This window comes from Gavia stellata, chromosome 4, assembly GCF_030936135.1.
Source record: "Gavia stellata isolate bGavSte3 chromosome 4, bGavSte3.hap2, whole genome shotgun sequence".
Taxonomy (NCBI): domain Eukaryota; kingdom Metazoa; phylum Chordata; class Aves; order Gaviiformes; family Gaviidae; genus Gavia; species Gavia stellata.
In genome coordinates this window covers 9,670,901-9,683,556 of record NC_082597.1, presented here as the reverse complement: position 1 = coordinate 9,683,556, position 12,656 = coordinate 9,670,901, and the positions used below count along the sequence as shown (strand labels likewise).

Here is a 12,656-nt window from a genome sequence, read left to right as displayed (position 1 = left end):
TATAAAAATTCCAAAGGTTGGCTACTGTCATGATTTCCTGATTTTATCTTCTATAGCCCAATTACAAAAATACCTTACCATTACTTTTTAAATCATTCTACAAATATTTTCTTAAATTTAGCAACAGAAAATAAATTAAAAACTCCTGATAAATGCAAGTTAATAAGTTCTCTGCTAGCAGAGTGAAAGAAAACCTCCCAAGAGTACAAAATTAAGTAGTACATAAGTGCAAGACAGATAAGGTATCACCTTAAAGGGTAGCTGGAAATTGATGTCTGATTAAAACAAAACATTAAAAACCACAAAGGTCCTTTTCAGATCAGGAGCAGAGTAATTTCTAAAAGTAACATTTTTCCTTCCTCTAAACATGCATGTTTACTATAAGAAAGGAATGAAAAGGGAAAAGTGAATTAAAAAAAATAGATTATTTACATACATAAATTGATATGTGGATGCTCTATATGTCATTATACGTATATATAAATAACAGCTGGACTCACTTCTAAGAGTTTCATTTCAGCTGCCATCTGTCATGAATTAACAATACTGGTTACAAGCAAGTATTTTCCTCATCTTTCTGTATCTTTCTTTCTCTGTACAATTTTGTTCCTAGCTAACACTTAAGACTATAAATCCTTAGGAGAAGTGATGCCTCAAAAATAAAACAGTGAACTCTGATTCCAAAGAAACTGTTGTATGAAAGTACAGCTTTTTCAACAATCATTTCTCATGAAGTTACTAAATCTGGGATGATGCAGGACTTTACCAAAAGAGTGGAAAATACTATATATCGTCACAATACAAAAGAGGAGGAACACAAGATATCTAAGCAAATTGGTCTTATTTCATCTGTTTGTAAGGCTTCCAAACAAATTTTTAGCTAGGGAAGGAATAACTTAAGTTTCCAATGAATATGGAGTATGGTACAAAAGACAACGTAACTTGGTAAAGAGCCATTATTCCACTCTAATATTGTACTTTTAACATAGCTGAATTGCATACTACATTAATGTGGCAGAGCTTCTCTTCATCAGGGCTCAGTTAAGTATTTATTAAGTTGCCACATGAAAATTGATTAGCTCAGCTGGCAAAAATAGGCATTATAAGAAAAAATGGTCCGATAAGTAAAGAATTTGCCGTAGAAAGTTACTTACGAAGTTTGTCAAGAAATAGTGTCAGAGCTCATCCTATTTCGTATACCCTTCAGTAGCCTTGGCAAAAACCCAGCACCCTGTGCAGCAACATGTGCAGATGACAGAAAGTTGGGAAGCATCACTAATACAAATGAAGACTGGTAATATTATGCAGGAAGCATCAAAGGGCTCTGAAGACCAGAATTATAAACAGTCAGAGGAAATGGGTATAAACTGGTCATAAATAAATTTAGATTGTAGATTTTAACAAAAATACATCTGAAACATCAGAGTAACAAGGTTCTGGCCTATAGCAAAAACGTTGCTAAAGAAGTTGCATGAAGTACCCCACCAGGCCCCTTACAGCAGATTTGGACCAGGTTATGAAAGGAATAACTGCTACATGAGGTAGTTGCTGGTGATAGCAGGGAGTGATATCAGTTGACCAACGTGACTCCATCCAGTTCCATGTCCCCAAGATAGTCACGCTCATGCCAGCAGCAAGCACTTGAGTATCTCATTGAGGTCGACGGCTTTCAGCAGCCCTGGGGGTTTCACTGGAGCCTCTCACGTGCTTGACGCTGCACACGTGCTTCAGCACTTCTCTATCAGTATAGCCTCTGGTACGAGAAACCCCGAAGTGTTTTATTAGTGGTACATGTAGCACCAGCAGGATGTGTCTGTATCTGGAGTGAAGGACATCAGCTGATCAGCATGTCTCGTAACACTCACTCATTGAATTTGAGTCCTGTGAAGAAAGGGATTGCTTCCTCCCTATTTCAAAGGAGTAAGAGGTGGAAGCACTTAGAGGAAAAATACACTGATTTTAAATAGCTACTTGTTGCAGCAAGAGAAAGCCTGCTTTCTTCCCTTGTTTTGTTCTATCTACTAGATATTCGTTATATTGATGCTTGAGGGAAGGCATGCAATAAAATTACAGCTTCCTGGGCATCAAAATGTCTCATTAAGGCTTTGTGAATCATGTAGACCATAACTCAGAAGCTTAAGCTCATTGTTATAAGTGAATCCCCCATACAACAGTCCCAATTGCAGCTTCCAAAGAACAAAGCCAGATTGAGCTGTAAACCCATTGTTAGGCTGGCATATGCAATATACTCCCCCTGAGAAACTCTCCTCCACGAGAAACCACTCCCCTGCGTGAAAAAAAGAAAAGGATTCATGACTTAGCCCAATGTGACCATAAAGCGGGTACAGTGAAGAGGGCAACACGATCCAAAAATACCAAAGAAAACCAGGAGACAGTTTAATCCCAGTTCTGCCATTGCCCTACTATATGTGACAGTCAGGTCTCAATTTTCCCACCAGTAAAATGACAATAATGTGACTTGCTTTTTTTTTTTTTTCCCCCCAGAAGAACTTAGTAATTCAAAGCTGAAAAATCAAAAGCAAAGAAAAACAGTAAGATAGAGGAGCGCTGAGGAAAGATACAACAGTGATCCAAAGATAAGACTGTCACACTGCTGCATAAGACAATATCATAAATATCACAGCCCAATACCGTAAGAGTGGGTGTTCATGGATTGCTTCCTGAGAACTAGGACATTTGTCACTTCTGTATACTAACCCCGGGTCACTTCACTGAAAATTACGGCAAGCACTAGAAATTTATTGAATTTCCCAACAAACACTGGAAAGAATTTCATGCTTTTTTAGTATTATTTGGCTGAAAACAAAGAGTATTTTAATTAATGGGAAAAGGAGCTGATTTTAGCATACCATGCATGTATACCAGTTGCTCTCTAAATACCTCACATCTGTTGCATTCATGTATGCGGTATGGGAAGTCCACAACTTGGGGAACTGGACAGATTGTTCTCATACACAAATCCTAAGAGGAAGGTTACCCTAAGCAGTTCTTGTAACTGGCTCCCACTGTACTTGCTGTACTCTGGAATTCAATGTTTTAAGGTCATCAGCAAACAAAGGAAGTTAACACATCTCAGTTTCTTATCTGAATTTCTCCCTGTATTCAAAACCTAACCAGACTATCTTTAGAGTTAGATTTTTTCAGCTAGCTTTCTTTTTAAACAGTTTTATCTCAGAAATACTTAGAGAACCCTAAAAGCCAGGAATGTATTCTTAAATATATTTTATATCTGCCACAGACCTTCCTTCTTCCAACAGGTATTCGTACATCCTAGACACTAATCCTCATACTTGAAGTATACATCCAGGGAGACATTTGATTGGAATTTCGAACTCCAATTAGTTCATAGCAGTGGAAAATTGGATCTCTGAAAGATATAATTTGATATGGCACGGGGAGGGGGGCGGAAGAGAGGATATGAGGATCAATTCAGAGTGATTTACAACACTGCGGGAGGTACCAGTGCCAGTGTATGGCATTCTTTATTTTCATGGTGCTGTCACACTGAGTAAAATGCACTGGAAGTTGGAGGGAAATAACAGTTGTGTATTTGGATGACATGTTCACAGACTTTTGGTCGCTTAAATTGGGCAGGTGGCAGAGTGAAACCTCTTATTAGAACCAAATGGGCTTTTTATATCACATCTGTCTGAGACAAAGAGAGATCTCCACATGCCACACTTCTCTTAAACTGTGATCCACTCTCGAACACAACTTAAGAAGCAGCCAATGCTTTCAGTACTTAAGGGTTTTCTGAAAAATGCATTTTTCCATGTACGTTATGAGCATATGTGAAAGCTTAAAGAAAACGGACCAGATGCTGATTTCATTTACACTGGATTAAATCTTGAAAGGCTTCAGTGCTTTTACACCTCATTTTCCCCAGTACAACCACAGCAGACTTCTGACTACCGTCTGTTTCTCCTAAAAGGAAACAGTACACCAGGATTTTTAGGGTAAATGGCATTGCTCCTGACATGTTTATCACTTCAGACTGAAGACAAATCCTACCTTTGAAAAAGTCAAAACCTAATATGAGCAAATGTTTTCAGAGAGCAGGATACTGGTGGGTCTTTATACCTAAACATATGGGTAAAATATAAAAATGACAGCGGATGTTTAGGGAAACATAATTTATGGCAACAATGCAAAAGGAAATAACAGAGACACTCTCTTCCACCTAGGATTGTTGTCATTGTGGTTACATACTGCTTTCTTCACGTCTTGCCCCTGTCTGTTGTTTTGTGTTTGTAAAGACTGTTTAAAAGCTTCCACCTTGTCTACACAGGTGCCTAAATTTAAGTCTATCAAACAATTTTATGGACTCTGAAAGGTTTTCAGAGGTTCAAAACAAGAGTTACATAGCCCAATGGTAAGAGTCATCCAAGGGCTAGCAAGCACAAAGTTATCACCTCTGTCTCTGGAAGTCCCTAACCTGAAGCACCGTTAGCGCTTCTTCTCACACTCTTCCTTCAGTGCCCACTGCTGACCATCTTAGGGGACAGGACACTAAACTATATGGATACCCAGTAGATTGAGTCTTGTTTTTTTGTAAATGGTAGATAAGATGGTTTCTATTTCTATTAATTTTGAGAGGAAAGGAAATAGTCTAAAACAGGTGGAACCTATTTTATAAAGATTTTATAAATTTATAAAATAGGTACCCTATGAACTGCAACACCCAGGAAAGTTCCCTTTGTTTCGAAAGCAGGGCCATCAGCGTGCATTTATGCCTGGGAACTAATTCCCCATGTGTGGAGGGTCAAACCCTGCCCCGTTAAATCTCAGCCTCACCTCACTTCTTTTCTTAGAACTTTTTCTGTTCACAGAGACTGAGAGCAAACCAATGTGATCCCAGATGGACTCATGATCATCCTCCTCCAGTTCCACTGGCTTTATTCTAGACTTTCCCAGTCCTTCTGCCCCCACTTCCAGAACTTTAGATATCTTCAGTGGTTTCCATGTGACTCTTTGGCCTTCGCTGATGTCTCCTAGCAAGCCTTTTTCTTCTGACAGGTCAAGAAAGCTTCACGCTCAGACAGTCTACAGCTTTTGCTAACAGGCAGAAAGCTAAATTCCTTTGACATACAGAGTAAGCAGCAAGTATTCAGTTAGGAAGAACCAATCTTGGTGTTACTGTGTTTCAAGGCTGCAATAAACATCCTGGACTCTGTGTGTATTCCTGAGGCTCTGGCTTGACGGCAAGAACAAAAGCCTCTCTTCGATGCTGGCTAAATTCCCACCGGGTTCATTCCTAATTGAGACGACGCTTATATGGACTGGCAGGAGTTTTCCCAGTGCAATGAAGGTAAAATTTGGCTCCTGAATCTCGAGGGTGCTGCTTTACATAAATATGCATATGTATTTGTATAGATGTTCCCCTCCCTGCAGAGATGGGTAGGTCACACTGCAAATATTGCCCAGTCACAATAGTGCTGACATATAACCCCACTTGGACTGTTGGTAAGCACTGGAGTTATAGAAAGGCGCAGAATTTCTTTGCAGCTATTTCATAAGCATTTACCCAGCTGGTATGTATATATGCATATGTATTTTTTACTGTGAAATACAGATAAAAATCAATACAAGAGGGCATTAAAGAATAAGTCACAAGACAGCTGCACCTGGAAATGACAAAAAAATAGTAGCAACTACAAACTAAGGATGCTCCAAGTGACTATAATTTGTGACCCTGTGCCAATACACACTGGGGCAAATGAAAACAACTTGTTCCAAAGCTGCTATTGGGGATCTGACATGTTTATCTATTTGGCCCACATGTGGCTGTGTCTTCTAGCACTGACAGCTCCTGCAGGTTGGCAGCTTTTCAAAAGCTTGTCAGCCCTTGATAGCATTCCTATTCCTGCAGAGATGGGTGGGTCACACTGCGGATTACACGGTGATAATAGTGCTGACATATAACCCCACTTGCACTGTTAGCGAGCATAGGACTTACAGAAAGGTGCACCATTTCTTTGCAGCTATTTCATAAGTGTTTACCCAGCTGATAACATTTTGTAGTTAGTATTTATTTAGTTTAAGGAGTAAAATAACAGAGGTTTTAGGCAAACTCACAAGAAAATTCTATGTACCAAAGTAATCTTTCCAGCAGGATGCCAGAGCTTAGGATTCCTATAGCATTTCTTCTCCAGCTTCCCAGCCTCTCATGCTATTAAACATGTATGTTTGTTTGTTTTACACTGCACTTCTGCTGGTTATGGCATAGTTGTCTTCAGATTTATTGCCCACATTTGCAATGCCCTGATAAATGCAGGTTGCTGCTCTTTGCTGCTTTCTTTTGCTGAACATCTTTAATAGGAAGGAACCACAAATCCTCCAGTTTATAAATAGCTTGCAATACTTCGTCAGGCATCTCAGGATCTTTCAAGAAAAGACTATGGCACTTGATAATGCTATTCCTGCAATAGGAGCCATAGGCTTATATTAAGGACAACTTCACAGAAATTATATCCCTGATACAGAAAGACAATTATCTGTTGCTAAGCTTTATATATTTGCAACCATTTTAGTTTTCTGCATTTATCTTCCATTCTGGAAGACTTTTCTATTATACTACGGTACTCACTGTTGTTTTATAATGAGGTTTGCAAGCACTGGAAACTGGATGGATTTTTTCAAGCTGCCAGCTAAGGAAGTTTTCAACCAATTACACAATAAATTAAATAAAAACTATGATGATTTAAGAAATTTGAACTCCAGAAGAACTATTGATTTATTTCATCAGGGAAAATATACCAGGAAATAAAGCCATAACTTAATATATGTAAGTTAAATTAACCAATTTAGGTAAATAATTAGGTTGTAAAAAGGAAGTTATTAAATGATATATATGTATACATTAGAGATGGAAGCAGGATACAATGCTTTGGATGTTTCTTTGAATACTATTCCAGAAATGTCTTAATATAGAGCGTCAGACTCTACAATATAATCTTGCCAGGTAATTATATCCACAGATGAGGATTTTCTGAAAGTAAATTTTTGGGGATCCTGACTTGGCTTTTTGAGGTATCAATAGTTCCTAAAGTACTAAATATCTGAAATTGAGAGCTTTTTTAAAGTAATCTGAATCTACCCAGCATACAGCATTCTACAGTTCATATACAGTTTTGGTTTGAAAAAAGAAAACCCCAAACTATGCACAATCTTGCATTTTAGTTTCAAGAAGTTCTTACATTTCTTTTACCCCCCTCAACTTGCTATCTTTTAACCTCCTCCCTCAAAGTCATTAATAAACACGTCATTTATAGGCAGAAACTTAATATTCTATCAATTACTTCTCATTTTAGTGGCTGCGTATAAGCAGATACACTTTTTTTCCAGGCGACTCTTACTCCAGAGGAGTACAAAGGACACACTTCAGACCCTTGTAGTCCCAACATGTGTGGTTTCCTCGCACTGGGAAATCCTGGAAGCGAGCCGCCTGGCCCGGCGCCAACCTAAACCACGGTCAGTCTAAACACAGCGCCGGCAAATGCTACTCTCTGACACTTCGCTGCTACTGGAGAGTATCCTTTAGCATTGAAACCTCGTCAGTGACTGAGATTTATACACAACCGCTCATGAAACTTCCTTCATCTCATCTCTTCCCTCCCCAAACACGTTTCTACCAGCCCAGCACAGAGGAACCAAAGAGAAACGCTTGTGTTATATCATCTCATGTTACCTGGGCATTTACCTAAAAGGATAAGTTTAAAAAGTTGCTGAATACCCATGGAGATCTTGGACATCAGCACACCAGGATGCTTTGGAGAGCTTTTCAGTCAGTTTTAGCTATTTAAATATACTTTTCCTCACTGTTTTGTCTGAAAAGTTAAAGATGACCTGAATGGTTAAACTAAGTAGAAGTATTTGAACCTGCAGACAATCATTTCTTTAGTCCAGATATGCAAGTGGTTATGAATTTTATGCCCTTCTTTCAGGTTACCACCTGCAAATTTTCTTTCCAATATAAAGTGAGTCTTTGCTCTACAACATCTCTATTAAATGGCACTGTCTGGTTGTACACTAATTCTCCTGGCTCAGTCTGTGTTCTGCTCTTCTTGGAAAGCACAGCTTCCATAATGATCAGTGGTGGTTTGGCTAAAGGGGAAATGTTACCAGCTTGGATGAAGGGGCGGCTCACACAGGGTGCTACCGCCTCCAGAAAGCTCCGAACTAATCAAGACCCGCTGAACATAATGGGAGGTGACAGCACTCAGCATCTCTCAGGAGGCAAGCAGCATCCCACAGAAACAGAAATCTGCTTTTCACACAAACAAAATTTGCTTCCCACAGAAAGCCTATGCTAGAAATCAATTGTAGTCTGAAAATCTGCAACATGAATAACGCTGTTATTAATGCAATATCCTGAGGAGGTGCTGGGTTTTGAGTAAACTATTGAGATGGCAGATGCAAGTTAAGTGTTTGATAAAGCATCGCAGGGAAGAAATTTCCTGAAACGCTCAGAATCTGTGTTTTAAAGAAACTGGCATATGGAACATCGCAGAAGTCAAAATAAGAAACAACATATTCAGCCTGGTACTGTATCTCTTCTATACAATGACAGCAAGTGTTGCGCTCAGACACGTGGGGCAAAATAGTCTCCAGTTACACCTGCTAAGCCCTTGTGCTGCAGTTATATTAATTCAGGGTCAGTTACCTCTTCAGAGCTGACAGCAGAACATAGTAATTTAAAACGTCCTTCTGGTGCTTAAAGAAAATATCAAACACAGCTGAGAATTTAAATTTTCTTCAGTAAGTAGCATATCTGAAACAAGCAGGAAAGTAGTTTTCATGTGCATTCCTGCGGAAGCATCTGCTTTTTACATGTACCAGTCAATTGCGCTTACAAAAGCTCCAGTTCATCGTGTCTGCTAGAAATACCGGAGGTAAAATTGTCATCTTATTATCTGGAGTTAACACATTGTCATAGGGCATGGGAGTACATTAGATCCCAGTGGAAACTTGGCCTATCACTATTAATTCTAGATATTAATACAAATGTTAATATTAAAATTGCCACTTTTAATATAATTTAAACCATTCAAATTGCCTCTGCTCTGTTTAATATCACAGTAAAGTAATCCCAGTGATGCCAGGAAGCAAGGAAAGAGCTGTCTTCAGTTATCTTCTTTCAAATGCTTTTATTTGAGGAGGGTGACCATGACCAGAGAAATTAAGAAGCAAACACTCCGAGCTGCATTTTCGCCTATTTGCTGATATTTTGATGCTACTTTCATGCACTGCAGGACTCCTCCAGGTAGCTGATCTCTTGCAGGACATCAGCCTCACAGGAGATCATCTAGCATGAAAAATTCAATTGATTAAAGATAATCTGTATAACTATGGGATGTAAGATTATCAAATCCTGGTACACAACATTGCACAATGAATCTGCCAGTTACCCAGTGAAGAAAAAAAAAAAGGTTAAAAAAAGAGAAAAAGGAACAAAATAGAACTTAGGAGATGAACTCTGTGGAAAACAAACTGACCTTTTTTACATTTTTGTTTAAATCAACCAAGTTGAGCAGGAAGATGTGGTCTTTAGCCCCGATTAGCAGCCGGCCCCTCTCCTCATCTAGCAGCAGGGTTCGAAAATCAAGACCCTCTGTTGAGCCCAGGAATGGGATGCAGCTGTTTGAAAGCAGCAAGTCTGTGGGAAAATGAAGAAAATCTTTATAATCAAAATGTTTACATATGACTCATTGGTGTCTTTTATAAATATATGCAACCAGCATGGAGTATGCCGGTGAGATAACTGTAGTCTTGGAGCATGTCTTTCCAGGGTCATAATACAGTTCCTGTTAACCTTGGTTTTCTTTGGGGTTTTTTTACTTCCAAATTGGGTAATATTTACTTTCACAAAACATTTTTCTATATGAAATTTTCTTAATAATTATCTCTATGACAGAAAGGAATCAGAAATTCAACAGAAACTAGAAACAAAAGGACAGATCTTTGCAAAGTATGTGCTATACCTTTCCTTCATTGTAAGAAAACTAATGTAAGTTTGTATCATCATACTCATGGATACACATGATCAAGGATCAATATCTCACCATATTTGGTGCTCTACATATAAAGCAGCAAAGAAAGTCAATATCAGCAAAGAATATTTTGGAGCAGGAAACAGTAGTAAGATGTGGCAGGAATCATAGTCTCATAGACTGGTTTGAGTTGGAAGGGATATTTGGAGATCATCCAGTCCAACCCCCCTGCCATGGGCAGGGACACCTTCCACTAGAACAGGTTGTTCAAAGCCCCATCCAACCTGGCCTTGAACACTTCCAGGGAGGGGGCATCCACAACTTCCCTGTGCAACCTGTCCCAGTGTCTCACCACCCTCATCATAAAAAAAAAAAAAAAATCTTCCTTATGTCCAATTGCAATCTACCCTCTTCCAGTTTAAAATCATTGTCCCTTGTCCTGTCACTACAGGCCCTAGTAAAAAGTCTTTCTCCATCTTTCTTATAAGCTCCCGTTATACATTGAAAGGCCACAACAAGGTCTTTCTGGAGCATTCTCTTCTCCAGGCTGAACAACCACAACTCTCTCAGCCTTTCTTCATAGGAGAGGTGTTCCAGCCTCTGACCATTTTCATGGCCCTCCTCTGGACCAGCCACAACAGGTCCATGTCTTTCTTGTACTGGGGACCCTAGAACTGGATGTAGTACTGCAGGTGGGGTCTCACCAGAGCAGAGTAGAGGGGGATAATCACCTCCCTCTACCTGCTGGCCACACTTCTTTTGGTACAGCCCAGGATACGACTGGCTTTCTGGGTTGCAAGTGCATATTGCTGGCTCGTATCTAATTTTTCATCTACCATTCTCCACAGGGCTGCTCTCAATCCATTCATCACCCAGTCTGTGTTGATGAGGATTGCCCCAACCCAGGTGCAGGATCTTGGACTTGGCCTTGTTGACCTTCAGATGGTTCGCATGGGCCTCCTCCTCCAGCCTGTCAAGGGATCTTTTAATCCAATTAAATGAGGATGGCATCTTTTCCCTCAAGCTGACACCACTCAGCTTTTTGTCATCCACAAACATGGTGAGGGTGCACTCAATCCCACTAGTTATTGATGAAGTTATTAAATAGCATTGGTCCCAGTAGGGATCTTTGAGGGACACCACTCATCGTAACTGATTTCCACTTGGACATCAAGCCATATATATAGTTGAGAAGAACTGGAAGGAGGTAACAACCATAAGGTGTGTAGAAAGTTTGATATGAGGTTCAACTTGTCCATTGTCTAATATTAAGTTCTGGTGGCAGTGTAGAGAATCGCTACAATTAAATTTTCAATTGCTATCATTTAAGTTGAGAATTGAGATCTGAATCAACAGCCATCAAGGAGAAGTATATCCCTAGGGAATAGTACTGAAATGAAGGCAATATAGAGGCATATTAAGGGGAGCATCCAGTAGCAACAGCTCTAAGATCCTGAGGTCTTTACTTTCCATACAGAGGTGGCAATGGGTGGCTGTTCCTGCATCTTTGCCCTCTCTGCAGAGGAAGTTTTCCTTATTAAAAGCACAAATTTGACACTTAAGTTTTACTGTGATTTAATAGTGGTTTCCAATCTCTTTCAAAATATAATTAAGGAAAACATGTTTCTCTATGAAACTAATGAAAGAATCTATGCTTCTCCTGTAAAAAAAAGCTAAAAGGCTGTGAAGTAAAAAGTCTGTAACCTTTTGCTTAATGAATTCTCTGTGGACGTAATTCTGGGTAAGGACACAAACAACATACAGAAAAAAGCACAATGAGAGTTTAGTCTTGTTGGGTAGTCATTAATTTGGGGAGAACAAAAATAAACATGTGAATCAGTTCTTCCACAAGGAAACTCTTCAAGCTAAACTTTTCAGAAATCTTTGGACAGAAAGGCAAATCCTGTATTTAACTGAACATAAAATTAAGGGTATTTCCACCTTCCTGGCACTGGATAGAAAATGTAGCCTTCCTGCTAGAGATGCCAGACTTACAGCATAAGTTATTTACACTTCTTGATCATGATGAAAATCAGGGCCAGTGTTTTGCAGAGTAACTCCTGAATGAAATAAAGAGGGGAGGAAAAAAAAAAACAAAAAACCAAACTTTTTTCTCCAAGGTCTCTCACAAAACATGCAAGAGCCAAAGCAAAGATTAAGTCCTGTTGTTAGCTAATAAAGAGCACTGTGGGAGAAAAAATATTTTATCATTATTAATCTGACTACCTGGTGTATAATTATGACAATTATTTTTTGGCGCAGTCACTTCTACTTAAGCTCATGTGGTTTTGTCTGGCTCACTGCTGAATGTTGTTATGGTACAGTCTGAAAACAAATTGTCTTGTATTGCAGCTCCTATTCCCCTAGGTGAGATTTATTTGGCAGTACTTTGAAAAAAAATCTTACTTCACATTGAAAATTTAAATCCAATGTTAAGCACTATACTGCTTTACACCAGCGCTGTCCTTTCTCACATATCTTTTGTGAAGAAAAAGGTGCCAGGGTGTTTTTTTTTCTAAATTAGTAACACTTTGAAAGACCTGCTTATTAATTGACAGCAAGATCACATAGGAACAACTAATTGTTAGCATGGTACTATAAAAACCTAAGTCCCATCCAAACTACTCCTTACACTAGAGCTGGCTG

General features: G+C 39.1%; 1 protein-coding gene across 1 annotated transcript in view; it reads right to left on the bottom strand.

The window, feature by feature from the left end:
- The window catches only part of SEMA3D (semaphorin 3D), a 99,115-nt gene that overhangs the window by 71,249 nt on the left and 15,210 nt on the right, over window positions 1-12,656 (bottom strand). Inside the window, exon 2 of the mRNA XM_009814468.2 lies at window positions 9,516-9,676. Coding sequence (XP_009812770.1) covers window positions 9,516-9,676 — 161 coding nt within the window. The remainder of the gene's footprint in view (window positions 1-9,515; window positions 9,677-12,656) is intronic.